The 24,049-nt window shown below is 44.9% G+C and overlaps 2 protein-coding genes across 3 annotated transcripts in view; both read right to left on the bottom strand.

Annotated features, from left to right (window-relative positions):
• Positions 1-1,254: 1,254 nt before the first annotated feature.
• Positions 1,255-8,053, bottom strand: dpm1 (dolichyl-phosphate mannosyltransferase subunit 1, catalytic). Its single transcript, XM_020507193.2, has 9 exons — positions 7,871-8,053; positions 6,841-6,940; positions 6,695-6,728; positions 6,520-6,596; positions 6,222-6,247; positions 5,974-6,069; positions 3,268-3,336; positions 2,240-2,354; positions 1,255-1,826 (listed from the first exon to the last, which is right to left on the bottom strand). Exons 1-9 carry the CDS (start codon positions 7,999-8,001, stop codon positions 1,722-1,724), a joined length of 753 nt encoding a protein of 250 aa, XP_020362782.1. The 5' UTR covers positions 8,002-8,053; the 3' UTR covers positions 1,255-1,721.
• A 4,376-nt stretch (positions 8,054-12,429) lies between these two features.
• col20a1 (collagen type XX alpha 1 chain) overlaps positions 12,430-24,049 on the bottom strand; it is a 33,674-nt gene continuing 22,054 nt past the window's right edge. For both annotated transcript variants that reach the window (XM_020506308.2, XM_031794155.1), the window contains exons 8-41: positions 23,504-23,788; positions 23,142-23,300; positions 22,861-23,030; positions 22,568-22,697; positions 22,290-22,435; positions 22,075-22,204; positions 20,886-21,025; positions 20,220-20,346; positions 19,953-20,092; positions 19,709-19,841; positions 19,445-19,590; positions 19,246-19,375; positions 19,015-19,131; positions 18,723-18,869; positions 18,313-18,369; positions 18,173-18,211; positions 17,953-18,091; positions 17,728-17,870; positions 17,188-17,297; positions 16,821-16,979; positions 16,656-16,733; positions 16,109-16,195; positions 15,916-15,969; positions 15,660-15,755; positions 15,376-15,429; positions 15,145-15,198; positions 14,949-15,002; positions 14,779-14,850; positions 14,535-14,570; positions 14,374-14,440; positions 14,081-14,269; positions 13,879-13,956; positions 13,609-13,770; positions 12,430-13,528 (exon numbers count right to left, since the gene is read on the bottom strand). In XM_020506308.2, coding sequence (XP_020361897.1) covers positions 13,500-13,528; positions 13,609-13,770; positions 13,879-13,956; positions 14,081-14,269; positions 14,374-14,440; positions 14,535-14,570; positions 14,779-14,850; positions 14,949-15,002; positions 15,145-15,198; positions 15,376-15,429; positions 15,660-15,755; positions 15,916-15,969; positions 16,109-16,195; positions 16,656-16,733; positions 16,821-16,979; positions 17,188-17,297; positions 17,728-17,870; positions 17,953-18,091; positions 18,173-18,211; positions 18,313-18,369; positions 18,723-18,869; positions 19,015-19,131; positions 19,246-19,375; positions 19,445-19,590; positions 19,709-19,841; positions 19,953-20,092; positions 20,220-20,346; positions 20,886-21,025; positions 22,075-22,204; positions 22,290-22,435; positions 22,568-22,697; positions 22,861-23,030; positions 23,142-23,300; positions 23,504-23,788 — 3,857 coding nt within the window. In that variant the 3' untranslated portion in view covers positions 12,430-13,499. The remainder of the gene's footprint in view (positions 13,529-13,608; positions 13,771-13,878; positions 13,957-14,080; positions 14,270-14,373; positions 14,441-14,534; positions 14,571-14,778; positions 14,851-14,948; positions 15,003-15,144; positions 15,199-15,375; positions 15,430-15,659; positions 15,756-15,915; positions 15,970-16,108; positions 16,196-16,655; positions 16,734-16,820; positions 16,980-17,187; positions 17,298-17,727; positions 17,871-17,952; positions 18,092-18,172; positions 18,212-18,312; positions 18,370-18,722; positions 18,870-19,014; positions 19,132-19,245; positions 19,376-19,444; positions 19,591-19,708; positions 19,842-19,952; positions 20,093-20,219; positions 20,347-20,885; positions 21,026-22,074; positions 22,205-22,289; positions 22,436-22,567; positions 22,698-22,860; positions 23,031-23,141; positions 23,301-23,503; positions 23,789-24,049) is intronic.

The raw sequence follows: 24,049 nt of genomic DNA on the forward strand, positions 1-24,049 counted from the left end.
ACCTTTTCATCATAGGAAGTAGTTTGGGGGTGGGGGTGCTGTTCTATTTTTCCGGGGGGGGGGGTGCTAAGATTTGTCAACTGCGCCACAGATGGCTATCTCGGTCTGCTAATAAAGGACTAGTAAAGGGTCAGTGCACTACTTTGGTGATTATTATTTTATGCTTAAATATATACAGTACCAGTCAAAAGTTTGGACACACCTACTCATTCAAGGGTTATTCTTTATTTTTATTATTTTCATTTACATTGTAGAATAATAGCGAAGACATCAAAAGTATGAAATAACATATGGAATCATGTATTAACCAAAGAAGAGTAAAACAAATCAAAATATATTTTATATTTGAGATTCTTTAAAGTAGCCACCATTTGCCTTGATGACAGCTTTGTACAGGCTTGGCATTCTCTCAACCAGCTTCATGAGGTAGTAACCTGGAATACATTTCAATTAACAGGTGTGCCTTGTTAAACGTTAATTTGTGGAATTTCTTTCCTTCTTAATGCATTTGAGACAATCAGTTGTGTTGTGACAAGGTAGGGTTGGCATACAGAAGAAAGCCCTATTTGGTAAAAGACCAAGTCCACCAGAGACTTTTGGTTCCAACCACCTTGTCTTTGTGATACGCAGAGTGTGTGAATGGATGACCTCCGCAAGTGTGGTTCCCACCGTGAAGCATGGAGGAGGTGGGATGGTGTGGGGGTGCTTTGCAGGTGTCACTCAGTGATTAATTTAGAATTCAAGGCACACTTAACCAGAATGGCTACCACAGCATTCTGCAGCGATATGCCATCCAATCTTGCGCTTAATGGGACTATCATTTGTTTTTCAACAGGACAATGACCCAACACACTTCCAGACTGTGTAAGGACTATTTGACCAAGAAGGAGTGCTGCATCAGATGATCTGGCATACACAATCACCCGACCTCAACCAAATTGAGATGGTTTGGGATCAGTTGGACCACAGAATGAAGGAAAAGCAGCCAACAATTGCTCAGCATATGTGGGAACTCCTTAACGGCTGTTGGAAAAGCATTCCTCGTTAAGCTGGTTGAGAGAAAAATATAGGAAAATGTAGAAAAACCCTTGAATCAGTAGGTTTCTTAAACTTTTGACTGGTAGTGTAAACCCACCAAAATGTGAAAGTAATGAACAGAAAGGAGTTAATCAATCTACAATAATACATAGGAAGAAGCTTGATGCTTCAACATCTTTATGTATGATTGGAGATCCATCTGAAGCAGAGGCAGTGAAGAATTAATATTTTAATGTATTACTTTCTGTGCTTTGATAATCAACTACTCATAGAAAGGAGCATAGTCTGTCCATTTCCCCTTCTCATTTTTATCAGTGACATAGTGCAGTTTAGCCCCCCCCCCCCGCCATTTTGCCATGGGGCAGAGAAAATGTTGCAGTTTTATAGCTAGTTTAATGCTATTCTATACATTTTGCCATGGGGTAGAGAAAATGTTGCAGTTTTAAAGCAAATTTCCTGTCATTCTAAACATTTTGCCATGGCTTATGAAGTGTTCACTTGCTATCTTCCCCAACCAAAATAAAAGTTTGTTTGATGCTCCCTAAAGCTTGGGGGCCCCAGCCTCGCGTGTGCTGTGGGGTGCGTCCTACGCTACTGATTTTGATGTAGGTTCATTACTGCATTGAAGGCCATGACTGAAAAACTAAAAAGCAGTGCTGAGTCCAAACCTAGAACATCATAAATCATGTTGTCGCGAAGAGAGTAAGCAGTCCTTTCAGGAACGACACTATTTCATTTCCTCCCAGTTTAGACTCCCCATAAACACGATCCACAAACGAAATTGGAACCTGTTTGGAAGAAGGAAAACTATAGTTAAAGGGATAGATTGGATTTTGGCAATGAAGAGTCAGATGAACTCCAGGATACCATTTGTATGTATCTGCCTCCAGTATGAAGAAAGTTAAGAGGTAGTGTACCCATATACTTCCAGTCATTGCGCTAACGCTAGTTAGTTAATCTGGCTGTGGGAAAGTAGATAAAACTCTCTTTAACTAAGCTACATACAACCTATTGACATGATTAACATAATTTAATGGAGTAAAAACATATACAACAGATGTATTCCCAGAGGATAGCATTTAAAGGTATTAATTAAAACACTGTGTCCAAATGTGGTCATCGACGGTAAAAACAAATAAAACATCTCATGATTAAGAAACTAAACAAAATGACACAAAACCCCCCCCAAAAAAGGCCTCACCTCTCCAATGGTGTAGTTCAGCTGTCTAGCACGGACAATCATCTCCATCTGAAAGACGTAGCCTTTGGACACACACCTCTCCACCAGACTCTCCAGTACCTCCTTCTTGTAAAGCCTGAGATCACCATGCATAAAAAACAAAACAGTGAGATAACACACACTGGCACACTAAGGAAGATAAAGGAAGATGTACCACAATGTAAGTACAGTTGAAGTCAGAAGTTTACATACACCTTAGCCAGATACATTTAATCTCAGTTTCACAATTTCTGACATTTAATCCCAGTAAAAAATCCCTGTTTTAGGTCAGTCAGGATCACCACTTGATTTTAAGAATGTGAAATGTCAGAATAATATTAGAGATAATTATTTATCACATTCCCAGTGGGTCAGAAGTTTACATACACTCAATTAGTATTTGGTAGCATTGCCTTTAAATGGTTTAACTTGGGTCAAACGTTTCTGGTAGTCTTCCACAGGCTTCCCACAATAAGTTGGGTGAATTTTGGCCCATTTCTTCTGACAAAGCTGGTGTAATGGAGTCAGGTTTGTTGGCCTCCTTGCTCGCACACGCTTTTTCAGTTCTGCCCACAAATTTTCTATATGATTGACGTCAGGGCTTTGCAATGGACACTCCAATACCTTGACTTTATTTCCCCTTAAGCCATTTTGCCAATACTTTGGAAGTATGCTTAGGGTCATTTTCTATTTGGAAGACCCATTTGCGACCAAGCTTAAACTTCCTGACTGATGTCTTGAGATGTTCCTTATATATATATATATATCAACATAATTGTCCCCCCTCATGATGCCATCTATTTTGTGAAGTGCACCAGTCCCTCCTGCAGCAAAGTACCCCCACAACATGATGCTGCCACCCCCGTGCTAGCCATAAAATACATTTGTGGAGTGGTTGAAAAACGAGTTTTAATGACTTCAACCTAAGTGTATGTAAACTTCCGACTTCAACTGTAGGTGTGATTGCTGTGCCTGCTGTTCTTCACACCTATTTACATTTAGCCCCTTACCTGAAGCTGCCAGTCAGGTCTGATGCCCCAGGTCTCAGCAGCACCTGTGTGACATAGTTCGCTCCCCGACTGTTAGAGAGGGAGGGACACACACAGACGAGAGTTTAATACTTGCCTTCTGTATAAGCTGAATAAATGACGGCCAACAACCTACACTACCATTCAAAAGTTTGGGGTAAATTAGAAATGTCCTTGTTTTTGAAAGAAAAGCACATTTTTTGTCCATTAAAATAACATCAAATTGATCAGAAATACAGTGTAGACATTGTTAATGTTGTAAATGACTATAGCAACTAGAAACGGCTGAATGGGATATTATCAGCAACCATCACTCCTGTGTTAGCTAAACCAAGTTTATCATTTAAAATGCTAATTTATCATTAGAAAACCATTTTGCAAAAGATCTGTCCTTCTTTAGAGTAGTTGAGTATCTGGAGCATCAGCATTTGTGGGTTTGATTATCAAATCAAAGTTTATTTGTCACGTGCGCCAACTACAACAGGTGTAGACCTTACAATGAAATGCTTACTTACAGGCTCTAACCAACAGTGCAATTTCTAAGTTAAAAAAAGGTATTAGGTGAACAATATATAAGTAAAGAAATAAAAACTGTAAAAAAGACAGTGAAAAACTACTGTAGCGAGGCTCTATGCAGTAGAGAGGCTATAACAGTAGCGAGGCTATATACATGCACCAGTTAGTTGAGCTGATTGAGGTAGTATGTACATGTAGGTATGGTTAAAGTGACTATGCATATATGATAAACAGAGAGTAGCAGCAGCGTAAAAGAGGGGTTGGGGGGGGCACACAAATGCAAATAGTCCGGGTAGCCATTTGATTACCTGTTCAGGAGTCTTATGGCTTGGGTGTAAAAACTGTTGAGAAGCCTTTTGGTCTTAGACTTGGCATTCCGGTACCGCTTGCCATCCGGTAGTAGAGAGAACAGTCTATGACTAGGGTGGCTGGGGACTTGGACAATTTTTAGGGCCTTCCTCTGACACCACCTGGTGTAGAGGTCCTGGATGGCAGGTAGCTAAGCCCCAGTGATGTACCGGGCCGTACGCACTACCCTCTGTAGTGCCTTGCAGTCGGAGGCCGAGCAGTTGCCATACCAGTCAGCGATGCAACCAGCTCTCAATGTTGCAGCTGTAGATCCTTTTGAGGATCTGAGGACCCATACCAAATCTTTTTAGTTTCCTGAGGGTTGGTTTGGACCAATGGTTTGGACCATTCTAGTTTGTTGGTGATGTGGACACCAAGGAACTTAAACTCTCAAACTGTCCCATTATCAGCCCCGTCGATGAGAATGGGGGCGTGCTCGGTCCTCCTTTTCCTATAGTCCACAAACATCTCCTTTGTCTTGGTTACGTTGATGGATAGGTTGTTATTCCAGCACCACCCGGCCAGGTCTCTGACCTCCTCCATATAGGCGGTCTCGTCGTTGTCGGTGATCAGGCCTACCACTGTTGTGTCGTCAGCAAACTTAATGATGGTGTTGGAGTCGTGCCTGGCCACGCCTTTGTGGGTGAACAGGAAGTACAGGAGGGACTGAGCACGCACCCCTGAGGGGCTCCAGTGTTGAGGATCAGCATGGCAGATGTGTTACTACCTACCCTTACCACCTGGGAGCGTCCCGTCAGTAAGTCCAGGATCCAGTTGCAGAGGGAGGTGTTTAGTCCCAGGATCCTTAGCTTAGTGATGAGCTTTGAGGGTACTGTGGTGTTGAACGCTGAGCTGTAGTCAATGAATTGCATTCTCACGTAGGTGTTCCTTTTGTCCAGGTGGGAAAGCACAGTGTGGACTGCAATAGAGATTGCATCACTTGTGGATCTGTTGGGGCGGTATGCAAATTGGAGTGGATCTAGGGTTTCTGGGATAATGGTGTTGATGTGAGCCATTACCAGCCTTTCAAAGCACTTGGTCAACATGGGTGTGGAAGTGAGTGCTACGGGTCTGTAGTCATTTAGGCAAGTTGCCTTAGTGTTCTTGGGCACAGGGACTATGGTGGTCTGCTTGAAACATGTTGGTATTACAGACGCAATCAGGGACATGTTGAAAATGTCAGTGAAGAAACCTGCCAGTTGCTCAGCACATGCCCGGAGCACACATCCTGGTAATCCGTCTGGCCCCGCAGCCTTGTGAATGTTTACCTGTTTAAAGATCTTACTCAAATCGGCTACGGAGAGTGTGATCACACAGTCGTCCGGAACAGCTGATGCTCTCATGCATGCCTCAGTGTTGCTTGCCTCAAAGCGAGCATAGGAGTGATTTAGCTCGTCTGGTTGGCTTGTGTCACTGGGCAGCTGTGCTCCCCTTTGTAGTCTGTAATAGTTTGCAAGCCCTGACACATAAGACGAGCGTCGGAGCCGGTGTAGTACGATTCAATCTTAGCCCTGTATTGACGTTTTGCCTGTTTGCCGGAGTTCCTGGTTTTCTAAAGATAAATTGGCCTTTTAAAATTATAAACTTGGATTAGCTAACACAACATGCCATTGGAACACCGGAGTGATGGTTGCTGATAATGGGCCTCTGTATGCCTATGTAGATATTCCATAAAAAAATCTGCCATTTCCAGCTACAATAGTCATTTACAACATAATGGACAAAAATGTTTATTTTCTTTCCAAAAACAAGGACATTTCTAAGTGACCCCAAACTTTTGAATGGTAGTGTAGATGTAGCAGACGGGAGTGCCCCTGCAGTCACCTGATGAGTTTCCTGCGCAGGTCCCATCCGTACACGCCCCCATCTCCTCTGTATCGGGTGCCTGACACAAGGTCATACCCGCCTTCTCTCTGTTTCCTTGGAGACAAACACATTCACATCAGATACGTGGTAACAGATCACATAGTAGAGATGTAGATTACTAGCAGACATACTATATTCTGAATTCTACATTTTCCCCCAAAATATACACATTCACATTTTGCGATGAATTAAAATAGTTGACTTACTTTATGAATTCTGGAATAAATTTAGGCTGCAAGGAAAGATAATTGTATGTATTTTAGGATGTATGCATTCAAAGGATTTCATAAAAGATTATCCTGGCAATTAAGCATTTTGATACAAATATCCAACCAAGCAATGTAACACCACAAGTAACCTCCTGATTAGAAAAAGGGACTAGAAAATAGTCTGTTCTTGGAAACATTTTTAAATTGTTATTATTGTATGTACAGGGTCCGGTGCCATTATCCCAACCTGCTTCTCTGATACTGTATTGTCCAGAGATACAGGAGATCCACTCACATGATGGGAGAGGTCTGCATCCATTATGAAGACATAGTTCCCTCTGGCATGTTTAATGCCATGGATGTAGGCAGTTCCTGAATGCAGAATTAAAAGGACATTACCTAACATGTGTACCTGAGATAGTGTTCAATAACACTGTTTTCACTCTGATGAATGAGTATGTGACACTTACCTAACCCTAGTTTCTTTGCTCTTGGTCGAAGGAGCTGAAAAATAACCACAAAGAGCAGAGAGTGAATGAGTGTCTTGCTATGCCAGCAGGTACGTGAATGTTAAAGTATATACAAAAATAACAACTAATCTATTAAATTCACTTACTATCTTGTCCTTTCCGTATATCTTCTGCAGTTGTTCTGCCACCTCAAGTGTCCCATCTGGACTTCCATCATCAATGACAATAATCTCGTACTCGTATCCACTGTGAATAAGTAAAAAGGCGTTTCAACCCATCACAAAACAAATGCTAATCTGACATTTGATGAAAACAGGGACTTTACAATGAGCTCTATCATAGTTCCAGTTACAGCTTGAATTTCAGTCAGTCTTTCAAATATGCAATATCTGTTCAAATGTGAGTTATATGCTATATTCTTATAAAGGTACAATATGCAAAATGTTATTGCAGTCTTTGATGTCTATGGAGTACAATGTTGCATGTTTACATCATTGCTTGGCCCACCCACAACTGCCTTTTGTTGTTATGAAGACCGCAGAGGTAAAACAGCTGAAATAAGCTCAGAGGTATTTATATAAGTCATATTCCACACACACACACACACACGCACGCACGCACGCACGCACACACACACACAAACAAAGAGGGTATGTCATTAGCTGAAATAATCAATGAGCGACTGGTAATCACAGCAACAGATGGGTGGGTATAATTTGTGATACGTTCAAACAGGAATCTGTTCCAAAAACTTAGTAAATACAAAGTTGTATAGCGGCAGAATAAGATACCGGGTAGGGAATGGGCTATTTCATTAAGTTTTTCACTCACCACGTTTATTCCCGAAAATGTCTGTTCTCACTCTGGTAGCCTATGGGCAAACATTAAGAATAAACTACGTGGTAAATTGATGCCTATTCGGCACCTAGTTAGCTAGGTGAATTGATCATGCTACTTTGGAAGCGTTGTTTGTTGATAACCTTATACTTTAGAAGTTTTAGGAACAGATTCCTGTTGGAACGTTCCACAAATTATAACCACCCGCAACAGATTGCAAAAGTAAGCCATTGACGATCCCAATGAGGGCTGTCCCCTCTTGGCAAATCTGATTTTAGTGACAGTTTATCACTGACATCTTGTCACACACTCCGGACAACATACTCTGAAATGATCTACCTTTCACCGAAGTATTTTACCAATAGCCACACAATAAGCGGTAGATTCTCTCGTTCATTGTAAGTGGGCAACAACACCGAGTATTTATCACCATCTCCCCGGCTTTGCTGTGAACCTTTTCGGCTTGCCATGTTGGTTGGAATGTTGTTGAGCCGGATGCGGGTGCGTTGTAAAATATTTACCCGTGCAACAAATTCTTCACTATTTGGTTCCTAATAATATACATACCACTAGGTGGCGCAACATACAGTAGTTCTAAATATATTTGACTGTACGGGATTTCTTCTTCTTCTTTGGCATTGAGTTGGCGGATCGCATCCAACGTTCAATGTGCATACATCACTACCTACTGTACTGGAGTGTGAGGCCAGTCACAGACTAATTACATTAAATGATCTTCATTAGTCATGTTCCTCCAACAAAGTGAAATAGAGCCCTAGACACCACTTCCTTCCCCCCACACTACCCAAACCCCAAACCCGTCCAGCCTCTCTAACCCTTTCACACAATCTCTCCACATCTACATCATACAATTCACAAAATATCAACCGTTTCCTCCACTAAACACTCATCACACAGACCTGTTTCATGTCTCTCTATCAATCACAACGTGGCATTCAAACCTGTGTGCCCAAACTGTAGTCTACTCCACACAACTTCCTCTCGCCTACATCGCATGCTCCTTTACTCACCTATATCGACATGCAATATCATTGTCTCCCCTTACTACCAGCATCCCACTCCATTTGCCAAAGACTGAGCCTTTTTGGCCGGATCAAGGACTTGACTTCCCTGCGGCCCAGTTGACCTGAATATCTACCCCCTCTCTCCTCACTGCACTCTCAGCCACCACATCGACCTTCTCATTACCCTCCACACCCACATGGGCGGGAACCCTACAAAATTTTACCACCACTCCATCCTCTCCAACAGCACTATCATCTCCACAAACAAGTCTCCCCTATCCGACCTGCCCATCTTCACACTGCTCAACACTGCAGCCGAATCAGAGCAGATCACCACTCTGAGTGGTTTCACCTCCTCCACCCATCTCAAACCTAGAATCATGGCCATCAACTCTGCTGCATACACTAACACATAATCAGTTAACCGCTTACATGCACTAACATTGAAATCTGGGATATACACCCCTGTGCCCATCCGACCACTGACTGGATCCTTTCAACCATCTGAATCCTTAAAAACGAATAAAAACGATTATCTATATATCTCTCTAAAAGATATCTCACGTCCTTACTCCATTCTCTCCTGCCCTCAATCATGTCCACACCTACATTTGTTTTGGAACAGCCAAGGAGGAACGTTCCCCAATGCAATTGCCGGCCCTATCTCTCTCTCCCCCAGTCCATATTCTACCACCTTCTGCCCGATTGTCCACCCGTATGCCCTCTGCTTAACACCTCCTCTCTCCCAGCATTCCCCAGTTGACGTGACCACAGGATGTCCTTCTGAACTCCCTTTCAACCTCGCCCACTACACTAATGTTTTTCCCGCTTTATCCTCAGTGGCAGTTCCCCACTATCTACCTGCAATGCCTCAACAGGTGTTGTCCTGAAGGCACTACACACACAATCTCAGGGCCCTTGACTGTATCCTTTCCATGCACCGTAGTACCGTTTTGGCTGCCGACCCTTATACAAAGCAAACATAATCCAAAGATGACCTAATCACATCCCTGGGTTGCTCCTCTTTTCAGTTCGCTGCAGCTGGCGACTGGAACGAGCAGCAACAAACGGGACAGTTTCATCTCAATCTCTTCATTCAAAGACTCAATCATGGACACTCTTACTGACAGTTGTGGCTGCTTTGCGTGGTGTTGTCTCTACCTTTTTGCCCTTTGTGCTGTTGCCCAATAATATTTGTACCATGTTTTGTGCTGCTACCATGTTGTTGTCATGTTGTGTTGCTGCCATGCTGTGTTGTCATGTGTTGCTGCCTTGCTATGCTGTCATCTTAGGTCTCTCTTTATGTAGTGTTGTGTTGTCTCTCTTGTCGTGATGTGTGTTTTGTCCTATATTCATATATTTTTTTTTTAAATCCCAGCCTCCGTCCACGCAGGAGGCCTTCTGTCTTTTGGTAGGCTGTCATTGTAAATAAGAATTTGTTCATAACTGACTTGCCTAGTTAAATAAAGGTTTAATTCAATTCAAATCCATGTCTGGTACATATATAACAGTGTTTGTCTTTCCAACCACCAATCATATCCTGCGACTGCCCTTATGAGGTTCAGCACCTTCCAACACTTCATTTCAATATACTCAACATGGCTCTTCCACGTAGAGCCTCTCATCAAACCACATACCTAAATACTTAAACTCAGACACCCTACCTATATTTTGACTGTATATTTTCAGCCTAACAACTTTAACCTTCCTCCTAGAAAACACCATAAAGCAGGACTTGGACACAGACATCCTAAACCCTCATGTTTGAGTCCAATTTTCCACAACTCCCACACTTTCTTGCATCTTCATTACATATTCACATTCCCACCTCTCTTCCATAGAGCCCCATCATCAGCATACAAGGCCACACCCACTCCCTGTCCCACGTCCTCTAATATGTCATTTATCAGCAGGGTGAACAACATCTGACTAACCACACTTCCCTGGGGAGTACCATTGTCCACTTCTAACAGCATTGACAATTCTGACCCACACAACACCCGTATGACTCGATCTAACAAGAAGTCCATGATCCAGTTATACAGACGTCCCCCAATGCACTCAGCTTGATCAACAACCCTTCCCCTCACATGGTATCATAAGCTTTCTCAATGTCAATGTCAAAATACACAACAGTCATCACCAGTTTTATTGTCAGGGCCTTGGCTATCTCTGTACTAACTGTCACCAGGGCATCCATGCCCTGGCATCCATCCACCCACTCTGTGCTATGCTCATCAAACCCCTAACTTACAAGAAATACATCATCCTACTCACTGTCATCTTTTCCATCAACTTACACGTTGGATGTCAGTGCGATAGGCCTATAACTGTCCGCCCGGGATCTTTACCTGGTTTTACAAACGTCAACACCACCGTACGTTTCCACCCAGCAGGTATCACCCCCAGTCATCAAAAATGTATAAATCAATTCAATCAAAAGCTTTTTTGTTACATTTTGTTTTTACAGATCTGATCACTACACAGGCTCAAGGGGAACCTGGGAGGGCGGATCTTCCGGCGCCAGTACCCCTTGTAAACCTTAATCTAAAATCCTGAAGTCCCAAAATCATTTCTGCCACAGCCACAATAATGTCCAGTTTCTTAGACGTCTTTGAGAAATCTGCTGTACAGTTTATAACTGTGGCAATGAACGCAACAAAATCCACCGTTAACACACAGGGTATATTTTGTCTGGAAGGAAACAAGTACTGCAGGCTGTGGTGTATCCACTAATACCTCTTCTCTAGCATCACTTATTTTCTCAATTCTTTTAATTGCCTCCCCATAGGAGATTTGATTGACCACTAACTTTTGCCACCTTTATCTCCTTCACCCTTACAGGGCACTCCAGGAACTCAGGATTATGATCCCCACCACAATTGCAACAAAATAATGAATGAAAAACTCAGTGTAGGCTATAGATAAAAATTGCACAATAATTATATTCAGGGATTTTTTAAAGATTTTATTTTTATTCAACCCGCTCGCCACCCATACTCCCTTTATCCACACACTATATTTCTTGACCTTAAACCTGCCGTGACTGCAGGTTTTGAGTCAGCCCTCGCATCACTACTTTGCATGACCATTGGGGTGAGACTTGGACTTGAAGGTCAGTCTTTACTACACCTGCCACCGCAGGTAATTCATCCCCACTCTTGTCAGGGTTCAACTTCCATCCGAGACAGCAGGGTACGGTTTGTCGGCCTACTTGGAGCCATTCTTCCTCACCTTCCCTCTACACTTGGCTCTTCTTGTTCCTAGCTGTCCATAACCACTTCTATCCGTTCTCCACACTCATGCCGCGCCTTCATCTGCTGTATTGCGGATGGCCTTCATCCAATACCCAACTTCAGTTCCTTGGCCCAATTTACTAGTCTGGCTTTCTCTGGCCTCTCCATGCTGGTAAAACGTGGGCTACTCTGCATCCGAGCTCTTGCATAACATATAATTGACAAGGTATATTTAAGCAATAAGGCATTAGGGTGTGTGGTATATGGCAAATATACCACGGCTAACGCCTGTTCAAAGATGCATCGCGGAGTACCTGAATACAGCCCTTAGCCGTGGTATGTTGGTCATATACCACAAACCCCTGAGGTGCCTTATTGCTATTATAAACGGGTTCCCAACATATTAACAGAAGTACAAATAAATGTTTTGTCACACCTGTGGTATGTCAGCCAATCAGCATTCAGGACTTAAACTGTATGGTTCATAATGGATAATACAGATCATGCCAATATTCAATTCAATTCACCAGTAACAGTAGCCCATCTTCCATTGTCTTGCAGTATATTATCATCATTATCTCATTACAGTCAAGTGGTCCACTGTTTAGGGATTAAGAAAAAAAAGAGTTCAGGCAAGTTGACTTTAGGTCATGATTTTATTACTCTCAATTGGCTTCCTGCTGTTTAAGTATTTAGACTACCATATTTATGTAGAAGCTGGTCTAATGCTGGTCTCTCATGCGCTCTCTCTCTCTCACACACACACACACACACACACACACACACACACACACACACACACACACACACACACACACAATTCGGAGTAGAAAAAAAGTAAAACACAAATGTTTTCAAGAACACATGGCAACATTTCAACTGCCAATGGCCGTTTACACACATGAAGCAGGAATTGTAAACAGGGCTTTCCTGTGAGATAAAATACTAAATGTAATACAGGAAATCTGCATGTTAGTGTATAATGAGAATAACAAGATTCAATTTATCATATACAGTATATCTATATATCTATAAAATAATTAAGACATTCTCACAGTATATCATTTGTTTGAAACAAAATAGTATTTTTTTTTATACAAAATTAACTCTTTGGATTAACATTTTGAGGCAGTTTAGGTATAAAAAATATAATAAAAGCTACAGATAGTAACCATATTTGAATTTATGCTTAACATGTAATATGTTACAGTGCATGAGTACAAAAACATGGACATAGTAAGGAGCAGATTTAACATTTTCAGTGCGAAGGTCATAACATACATCAGTTAACTATAACAGGCCTACTGTCTACCAAAATATCCACTACATAGCCTCCATTAAAACATAGGCCTTTACAATATGTTAGCGAGTTTATTAACAGGTAGACCTATTCAAATACTTAAAAATGTACTTTTCATCAGTTTTTATGGAAGTGGAAACACTTGATATATTTGTGTTTCATGAGAAGGAGAAGTGAAGAAGAGGCACCATGTCAACTTCCTTTTCCCCTTAATAGTGGCCCATGTGTCTCTGAGTCACTGACGAACTCCAATGCACCAAACCTGCTCCACGGTGGTGCTTCGTTAGCTCCAGTCCCAGTCTGTCCATCAGGTCTAATGGCACAAGTGCTCTATGGCCACTTAAAATGAAGGAGATGACAGGAGCTGGACCACAATGTCACAAGAAAATTCAGCTTCCACTGTGTGCTCAAGGCTGGTATCCAAAATATGGGTCCTCTGAAAAATGACATGCAGTCAAAACAGTAAAATAGCATGGAAATATTTACTGTAAATGGTCCTAGATATGGCTGTTGTACCTGCTTGTGTCTGAGCACCTCTATGACAGCCACTGCTATCACAAACACCAGGGGGACCTATCTCTCCTGCCTGCCCGACTGCTCCTGCGATGCCCGGAGGTCCCGTCTGGCCATCCTCTCCTCTAGGGCCGGGACTGCCCAGCTTGGCCTCTCCTGGGAGACCTGCACAAACACAAAAAACCCTAATCACTAAGTTGACAGCAGCAATTAAACTTTTCAATTTCCATTTCTTGATTGTTCTGCTCATCGAGAGACAGCTGATGAGTGTACCTGCAAATCCTTTGATTCCCTGTGGTCCCTGGACATTGGGCCCTAAGCTGCCTTTCTCCCCGGGGGCACCTCTACGTCCTGAAGGAAAGAAGGAACCACTGATGAGAGACACTTATTACGTAATAAGTCTGACCAGGACTGAATACATACCACCACCACCACCACCACCACCACCACCACCGTGTAAAACCCAAGGCCTCACCCTGCTCTCCTGGGTATCCAGACTTCCCTGGTTCCCCACTAGTTCCCAGTCTTCCCTGGTTCCCCCTCTGTCCTGGTGGGCCCTTTCCCCCTGGTATACCAGGCTCTCCTGGGGGACCCACTGGCTCCTCAATGGGCACAGGCTTGCGGCTCATCTCATTCAGGAACAAATCCAGCTTCAGCACCTCATCTGAAAAACAATCGTGAATAAGTCTACACAGATACACACACAACCATGTGCACTCCCTCAAACATCACCTTACATTAACACAAGTACAGCATTGCAGTACTTACTGTGCACCAGTTGCTCACAGGCCTGTGTGACCAGCTGGAAGATCATTGCCATGGACTGAGGCTCTCCCTAAAACACAGAGCATGTCTGTCAATCAATGGGTCAAGAGAGCACAAAAACATTTTCTTGCACAAACACATTTTCTTGCATGATAAAAATGTACCTTCTCTCCCCTTTCACCTTTATTCCCAGGAAGACCCTGTTAATAGAAAGGGAAACTACAATGAAGTAGTTGATAACCATTATCGCTACTAATACAGTTTGGTTCACCTCAGACAATGGATCATCACTGAATGAGTTAACATTGAGCATACTGAAATTGTGTGATGGCGTGATTGTCGTTTTCAACAGTATATTGGATGCGACAGTCCCAGGGTATGAAGCTCCGTTTTTGCCTCAGTACTTACTGTCGGCCCCACCCCCCCTAAAGGTCCCCTCTCTCCAACAACCCCTGGGTGTCCTGGCATACCCTGGAAACCCTGACAACACAGATGGGTGGATTAGGGGAGGAGCAATAGAGAGATCACTAGAAAAGCAATGACAAGTCTGTCTCCGCTTGTCTCCACCCCACTCTTACCCTAGGTCCAGTAATCCCTGGTCCACCCATGTTCCCCTCAACTCCTCTGATGCCCTGAAAAACACCAGGGAGGCAAAGGTCAGGATCAGAGCTGGCTTCAGACTGATACACATAACTAATAATACAAACACTTGGAGTCTTGAGCTCCAGGCAGGTTTGTGGAACGTGTTTGAATAAGGGTTGAGATTGAGCTCACCTTGGGGCCTGGGGCTCCTTCGTTCCCTTTGGGTCCAGGAGGACCTGGTAAACCCTAGAGAAACACAGGGATGCGGATGGAGGAGGGGAGGAGAAGGAAGGAAGTGGAGGGATCAAAGAAGAAAACCATAATGTAAACTACAGCACAGTGGATCAAATGTTGGAAGTCAGGTAAAATCTAAATAATATCCTGTTCTGTTTATTCAATGGGAATGTTGTAAATCAGACTCACCTGCCCACCTGGCTTTCCCACCTCCCCCTTCACACCCCGAGCCCCTGGAGGTCCCTGTAGAGACGGAACGGACACAGAGGTCAAAAGTGATACATATTGTTGTAATCACATAATAACACGGCACAGATCTGCAATATGCTGACATTGCACAATTGATCACAATAACATATGTTTCCAATTCAAAAAGGGCAAACATGATAGATGCATTTAAAAAGCAATGTAGCACTTTGTAAACATGGAGAGCAATAAGGATGCTCTAAAAGAATCATTTACAATCGACCCACCACTTTGCCCTGAACTGTCAATCCCCGAGGGCCACGATTTCCCAGGGGCCCAAGAACGCCTTCTGACCCCATTTTCCCTGAAGGGCCTATCTCACCCTGAGAAAAACAGGAGTGGTGAACAGAGGTTAAAATATAGGAAAATCTGTCACCATCACATTCTGACAAACATGATGATGTACAGTACATGTGAAAATAGACTATGGTGCAATACAGATGGCGTTCAGCTGTGTATAGTGAACTGTTCAAGACCTCTGACCTTTTGGCCCTCCTCTCCCTTTTCACCCTTTTCTCCACGAGGACCCGGTTTGCCCTAAAAAAAACAGGGACAAGGATTGTTGCATAATAATCTTAGGATCAGTCATGAAATCATTGCAATTGCTAATCACTACATTACAGTTAATTTAATCAATTTATTCTGCTTTAAATCATAACGTAACACTGTGACTCACAGGAGGACCCATGACCCCAGGAGCTCCAGGTATGTCGGAGGTACAGGTGCAGGCATAGGCAGGGGCGGGGCAGCTCTCCTCATCCCTCTGAGATAGTCACACAGGCAGCATTACAGTCAATGCAGTGATATTCAGGGCAGGACGCCAGATACATTCATTCACTCCGCTTCTAATACATTCATTCACTCCGCTTCTAATACATTCATTCACTCCGCTTCTAATACATTCATTCACTCCGCTTCTAATACATTCATTCACTCCGCTTCTAATACATTCATTCACTCCGCTTCTAATACATTCATTCACTCCGCTTCTAATCCATTCATTCACTCCGCTTCTAATCCATTCATTCACTCCGCTTCTAATCCATTCATTCACTCCGCTTCTAATCCATTCATTCACTCCGCTTCTAATCCATTCATTCACTCCGCTTCTAATCCATTCATTAACTCCGCTTCTAATACATTCATTAACTCCATATTCCTCTAGACGCCGGTATTTATTCATTTCCCCATGACCTTCAATAGAGTTACTGTGTGTCACTAACCAGGCCTGGCAAATCACAGCAGGTGTCCTCTAATGCCCAGGTGGTATTGCACACAATCTCAAAGGACTGTAGCTGGAACTGGAGGAGGCAAAAAAACAACAAAGAGTCTGGTTACTACAGTATATGTTATGTGTGGGTCAAAGTAACAGTTCTGTTCCAACTAACCGGGGCAGAGCCGCTGTGTGGTCCACGGGTCTTCATCAGTTTGCCCAGTGTCTCAAAACCGTCGGTGGGCAGAGTCCCCAGTGGCCGTGCGGGCCTCTCACCCACATGCTGGCAGTCCACAGACAGGGATACGCTCACCTGGCTGATAGACAGGTGGATCTGCCAATCACAGGACAGAAGGGTGCGTTAGAACGACTTGTGCTGTATGTCACAACCATAGACAATATATTAGAGTTCTATATCCATGGTCACATTCTCTAATCACCATCTAAAACTCAGCATTGTCTTGATGTTGAACTGCCCCTCGTCCTCGTTTTCTCTCCCCCTTTCTTCCTTCTATTTATCAAATATTTTCTCTCTCGTTCACCTTGTGGAAGCTTCCGTAGAACAGCCTGTGGACCTGTGGCTGGTCGAAGGTGAGCTCCTGAACCTCCCCTCTGTAGTCCAGACTGAAGTACAGCAGCAGTTTGCTCACAGCTGGGGGGCACAGAGAGAGAAAGGAGAGAGAGAGAGAGAGAGAAGGGAGGGGAGATGAAAAACAGTTTTTGGGGGGAAATGATCCACCGTATGATGAGTAAACAATCTTCCCCCTAAAGTCAAACCGCGGAGTCCCTACCCCTTTGAAGAGTGTCATAAATAACTCAGTGCCCCTAACACCCCCCCCCCCCCCCCCCCAAACCTTGTCTTTTCCTGCTGGCACTGATTTTGCTAATAAATACTTCCTTGAGTGAAAATGTACTGTGATGTATTGTTGTCACACCTAGCAATCTTAACATGAATGCACTAATTGTAAGTCGCTAAGGATGACTGAAGCAAATTTAGTGAGATCCCTGAGCACATCAAACAGTAAAAACTACAAATCCCTCAAAATGGCAGTCCTCAACCCCATCCCTCTCCTCAGACTCACGGTCCAGCACCACGCCCATCTTGGGCTGGAAGTCGTTGTCGGTGAGTTGCCAGAGGGCAAAGGGCTCCCTGGGGGTGTCCTGTAGCAGACGGAAAGCTATACTGATGGTGTGCTCTGGAGAAAAGCCTGCTGGGTGGATGAATCTGTGGATGGGACAATATAGAGATAAGTGACCTGTGTGTGTTTGTGTGTGTGTGTGTGTGTTTGCCTGTGTAAATGTCTCACCCTGTGCTCTGAGTCAGTTGGATGTCTCTGTACACAGTATAGGTGTGTAGAGTATTGAAGACAAAAGGCTCAGCAGCAACCCCCTCCACAGATGAGTAAGCCCTCTGGGTCAGACCAAAAGCCTCCATCATATCGAACCCTGATGCAGAAACACACACAGACTCTCACACACCCATGCGTATGACAAAAGCTCTTTACTTTACAAACATAATTTCCTTACCTTTTACAATGCTGTTTCTGATGGTCACCTCAGGGCATACTGTAACACAAGAGGGCAGTGTTTAATCACAAACAAAGGTATGTCACAGCACTGTCAATATAGCTCTGTTCTGTACAAGTAACTATAATATAAAGAAGTACCTTCATTGCGAATTGGGTGCAGTCTGGGATGAATGGGGATTCTGGCTGGGGACGATGCTGTCGGGATCAAAATCCAAATGCTCATTACTTCTATCTAGTTCTACTTTCATGAATGTGTAATGTTACATTGAGAGTGTTTCCCACCAAGAGGATTGTACCCCAGTGATCTATTTACATCTACAATCAATCCCCGAGCTGACAAGGTAAACATCGGTCGTTCTGCCCCTGAGCAAGGCAGTTAACCCACTGTTCCCCGGGCGCCGAAGACGTGGATGTCGATTAAGGTAGCCCCCCGCACCTCTCTGATTCATAGGGGTTGGGTTAAATGCGGAAGACACATTTCAGTTGAAGGCTTTCAGTTGTACAACTGAAAAGGTATCCCCCTTTCCCAATGCTGATGGTATACAGACCTGTGGGGTGGAGAATGGAGACTGCAGCTCCCTCTACAGTGTCGAGGCGGGAGTGCACACTGATGCGGTACACAGTCTCTGGCTCCAGCTCAGTGAAACAGTAGCTGCTGCTTGTTGCATCCACTATCTCCTGCTTTGTCTGCTTGTCTGGGCTCCCAAACACAGTAGGGACATAGAGAAAAACATACGCCACACACAATATCCTTGTAAGAAACAGCGATGGATCGTAGCTCCAAAACCAAGATCCGACTACCCGTGTCACTTCGAGATGTGCTAGAAAAGGTCTCGTTACCTTTGAAAGACTGGATGGCAATGCGGTAACCGCTGACTGCTGAAACAGGCCTCCAAGAAACGCAGATACTGGAGTGATCAGACCTCATCACACTGACACTGCTCACTCGCAGACTGACTGGAGGAACAGACATGGAGAGACAACTCTAGTGTCTGCGTACACTAGAGCATGCGAGACCATGCATTCACAGGTGATAGACTATTAATGACAGTTGGTGTGTAAGTGACTCACTGGTCTTGCCCTGTGCGGAGGCGCTCCCTCCCTCTCGGTTGCGGTACTCCGCAGTGACCAGGATGCTGTAGCGTGTGTCAGGTAGCAGGGTCTGCAGCAAAGTTCGTCTCTCGCTGCCTGAAACCAACACCTGCAGAGGCATAACACTGTAACAACCAACCTAACCTGACCTGTGTGCGTGTGTGTGTGTATTACTCACAGTGCTCTCCTGTGTCTCTCCTCCCATCAGGGCGGTGTAGGAGACATGGTATTGCAGTACATGGGCGTTGGGAGGAACCCAGCTCACCAGGAGACTGACTGCAGTCTCCTCTGAGATGGACACACTGGAAGGGCCGCCACCTGACACTAGGACACATTAACGCGTGCTCTTTAAGCTGAGAACTACAACCTTTACATCCCAATACTACATATTGATGCGATTAACATCCCCAGGTCTGTGACAATGTGTGCATTTTGAACTCACAGGTGCTGTATCGTATAGCCACTGCCTCACTCTGTGCTCCATCGGCGTAGAGGGCAGACAGTGAAATCTGATACTCCTTATCGTCCTGCACCCCCTCCAATATGGCCCCCTCGCTGTCCCCATCCACCCTTAACTGAAACACACACAGCAAATGTAACAGTAAAATCCATGCAACACAGCGTGTGCAATGAAATATGGCGCGTCTTACTAGATTTAACAGACAAGCCGAGGTTCCTCCACATACCTGTCTGAGGTCCCCTCCACTGAGTGAGATCCATTTAATCAGGTAGGAGACAACGTCATCGGCGGCTGACTCCCATCGAACTGTGATGTCACTTCCTGAGAAGTTTGTGACTCTGAGATCAGAGGGGGCTGGTACCCTCACTGACAGAGAGACACAGAGAGAGGGGCAGAGGGGAGGGAGAAACAACCATCTCTGTCATATGCACAGGTCATGTATGGATGTGGAAATGTGTGCGTGTGTGTGACGTGCTAGGTTTCATGATCTTACATGTGGTGACGTTGGCTGTGAGCGGGGAGGACAGGCCCTGCTCATACTGTGACTGCACCGACACCAAGTATCTAGACAGAGAGGACAGGTTCTGTAGCAGAACTGAGTTCACACCTGTCACCTCCACCTGGAGAGAAGAGAGGCGAGCGGGAAAGTGACAGACAGAGAGAAGGAGATACAAAATTAATGAATCAAGGAAATATCTTATAATAAAACATATTGCCTCCCGGGTGGCGCAGTGGTCTAAGGCACTGCATCGCAGAGACTCTGGGTTCGAGCCCAGGCTCTGTCGCAGCCGGCCGCGACCGGGAGGTCCGTCGGGCGACGCACAATTGGCCTAGCGTCGCCCGGGTTAGGAAGGGTTTGGCCGGTAGGGATGTCCTTGTCTCATCGCGCACTAGCAACTCCTGTGGCAGGCCGGGTGCAGTGCACGCTAACCAGGTCGCCAGGTGCACGGTGTTTCCTCCGACACATTGGTGCGGCTGGCTTCCGGGTTGGATGCGCGCTGCGTTAAGAAGCAGTGCAGCTTGGTTAGGTTGTGTTTCGGGGGACGCGTGGCTTTCGACCTTCGTCTCTCCCGAGCCCGTACGGGATAATAAATAATAATAAATAAAACATTTATTGAGTAGTGTGTGTTTTATTCCACAGTAGTTAAATGGTGAGCACCTGTTTGACATCACTGCCATGGTTGGTGCTGCAGGTGATTCTGTGACCAGGAACATCAACCACTCCAGGAACCCAGCTGACCCTGACCATGCTGTGGCTCACCTTGGGAAACTGCATGCTGACGGGGGAGGGCAACGGGTCTACAGAGAAAGAGTAGAAAATATATATATTTTTATTTCACCAGGTAGGCCTGTTGAGAAGAAGTTCTCATTTACAACTGCGACCTGGCCAAGATAAAGCAAAGCAGTGCGACACAAACAACAACAGAGTTACACATGGAGTAAACAGACATACAGTCAATAACACAATAGAGAAATAGTCTATATACAGTGTGTGTAAATGTGGTAGGATAAGGGAGGTAAGGCAATAAATAGGCCATAGTAGCGAAATAACTACAATTTAGCAATTAAACTCTGGAGTGATAGATGAATGTGCAAGTAGAGATACTGGGATACAAAGGAGCAAAAAATAATAATAATAACAGTATGGGGATGAGGAAGATGGATGGGCTATTTACAGATGGGCTATGTACAGGTGCAGTGATCTGTGAGCTGCTCTGACAGCTGGTTCTTAACATTAGTGAGGGTATGGGTGTCCAGCTTCAGTGATTTTTACAATTCGTTCCAGTCATTGGCAGCAGAGAACTGGAACGGAATGCGGCCAAATGAGGAATTGGCTTTGGGGGTGACCAGTGAGATATAGCTGCTGGAGTGCGTGCTATGAGTGGGTGCTGCTATGGTGATCAGTGAGCTGAGATAAGGCGGGGATTTACCTAGCAAAGACCTATAGATGGACCTGGAGCCAGTGGGATTGGCGACGAATATGAAGTGAGAGCCAGCCAACTAGCATACAGGTCGCAGTGGCGGGTGGTGTATGGGGCTTTGGTGACAAAACGGATGGCACTGTGATAGACTGCATCCAATTTGCTGAGTAGAGTTTGAGGTTATTTTGCAAATTACATCGCCAAAGTCAAGGATCGGCAGGATAGTCAGTTTTACGAGGGCTTTACTTGGCTCATCGCGCTCTAGCAACGCCTTGAGGCGGAGTTGGGGAGTTGCAGTGATGACAAGATCGTAATTGGATCGCAATTGGATATCACGAAATTGGGGAGAAAAAAAAATGACACACAGAAAAATTAAAATAAATGGATTGAATGTTAATTAATAATAGGCAGTGATAACATCCTCACATGTGGTGGCGATGGCGGTGACAGGGTCACTGGGGTCCTCGTCATACAGGGCATACAGGGTGACTGAGTAGTCTGTCACTGGTATCAGACCACCCAGCATCACATCAGTCTGGTCTGCCCCAAACTTCACCTGGGACAGGGATTTAATACACAAAATGATCCTAACAAACACAAGATATTACACACGTCACTCTGCCATCCTCCAGTAACCTCACCTCCTTGGCATCGTCGGGCTCTCCGTGGCTGAGGGAGGAGTAGAGAACCATATACTGAGTGGCCCCCGCGGTGGCACCCCAACGCACCCTCAGACTGCTGGGGGACGAGGGGGTCACCTCCAGACCCTCCGGCATGGCCAGGGGCACTGATGATCCAGGAGAGGAGAGAAAGAGAGGAGGAGACGGTAGAGGGAATGTATCAGAAATTGTTTCGTCGAGTTATTTGCATTATGAAGTACATGATATGTGAGGAATGTGGCAGATGGGTTCTGCCTTACATGTGGTGATGGTCCCTCTGAGGGCCAGACCAACGTTGTCATCGTAGACAGGAAAGATTGATATGTGGTAGTGGGTCTGGGAGGAGAGTCCACCCAGCAGAACACTGGAGACGGTCCCATTCACAACCACCTGAACACAGACGCCACACAGATCAAGTCACTCACAGCCAAAACCACCAAATAGCTACATGTTGACACAACTGATTTACTTCCATGACAAAAGATATTGAGCTTCATAACTGCAATGACTTGTAAATGCAGACATTCATGAGAACATTCTGTCCATCTCGGACCTCCTGTGGGCTCTGTCCCTCGGCGCTGTGGAACACCACTCTGTACTGCAGGACAGGTCGGGTAGGTCCAGTCCAGCTCAGCTGCACCTCCCTGGGGCCCAGCTCAGAGAACTCCAGGTCTGTGGGGCTTGGGTAGTAGAGCACAGGGTCCTCTGTCGGCATTTCGTTTCCTACGCAGTAAACAGAGAATGAGGAAACTACTTGGTATTTCCTCACAGAAAGAGAGTTTCGTAAGAGTTTGTATAAACATACGGATGAATGTACTGAAATACTAAACTCACTCTTAGCAATGCTGCGCTCCTCTATCTTCCCACAGAGGATGTGCACCAGTCGGTCCACCAGTTTGCTGAGCAGAGGGAAGTCATTCACATTGTAGACGTTGATCTCCAGAGGCTCAGACGCCACCTGCCTCAGCTCTGATTCGTCTGCGTTCTTTACACCTGAAAGACACAGGCACAGTCCTTATTTCACACGGCAATACATTCCTGAACAGACACACAAATTACTGACAAACACAACCAAGCATAAATAACATGCAAAAACAAACTAACAAAGCCACACAAACTCCTGTACTTCCGGTACTCTCCATTATGCAAACTAAACCCTCAAGAGGAACAGGCAGCACCACCAGGGTAGATCTCACCTACGGCGATGATCTCCACGCCGGTGTTCTTCAGCCGGTTGGCTGCAGCGATGGCGTCATCCTGCGACTTCCCATCCGTCAGGAGGATCAGGATACGAGGGGTGTCCGGCCTCGCCCCCGACTCGTGTCTCAGGTTCTCCTCCAGGACATGCAGCAGAGCCTGGCCCGTGAAGGTGTTGCCGCCCTTGTATCTGAAATTCCTGACGGCCTCCAGCAGTTGCTCTTTGGTAGTGAAGTTGTTGAGCTGCCACTCAGTGCGAGGGTCTCCACTGTACTGAGAAAGGGCTGGGGAAACGGAGGGGCAATAAACTGGTAATATCACTCCACACGACAGTTATTGGTGTCCCGGGAAGTAAAAACCTAACAGAGGAGAGTACTGTTATAGGTCGAGTATTTACAGCTGCAGAAACAGGAAAGGGGCCAAAACCACCAGGATTTAGATGAAAGAAAGTGCACAAAACAGAACCATTAAGATCAAAAGACATCTGCCCGGGGACGTCTTATATATGTGGCTTATTATTATATTAATTATGAGATCAAATCACA

Source organism: Oncorhynchus kisutch, linkage group LG17 (genome assembly GCF_002021735.2).
Source record: "Oncorhynchus kisutch isolate 150728-3 linkage group LG17, Okis_V2, whole genome shotgun sequence".
Taxonomy (NCBI): domain Eukaryota; kingdom Metazoa; phylum Chordata; class Actinopteri; order Salmoniformes; family Salmonidae; genus Oncorhynchus; species Oncorhynchus kisutch.

Excerpts from the sequence above, each read along its gene's own strand:
- dpm1 (XM_020507193.2), bottom strand. The coding sequence starts at position 8,001 with ATGGCAAGCCGAAAAGGTTCACAGCAAAGCCGGGGAGATGGTGATAAA. Across the intron at positions 6,941-7,870 it reads GTAAAATACTTCGGTGAAAG|TGGATACGAGTACGAGATTA; the intron begins GTAGATCATTTC and ends ACTTATTCACAG. Across the intron at positions 2,355-3,267 it reads GACCTGACTGGCAGCTTCAG|GCTTTACAAGAAGGAGGTAC; the intron begins GTAAGGGGCTAA and ends TGGTGATCTCAG.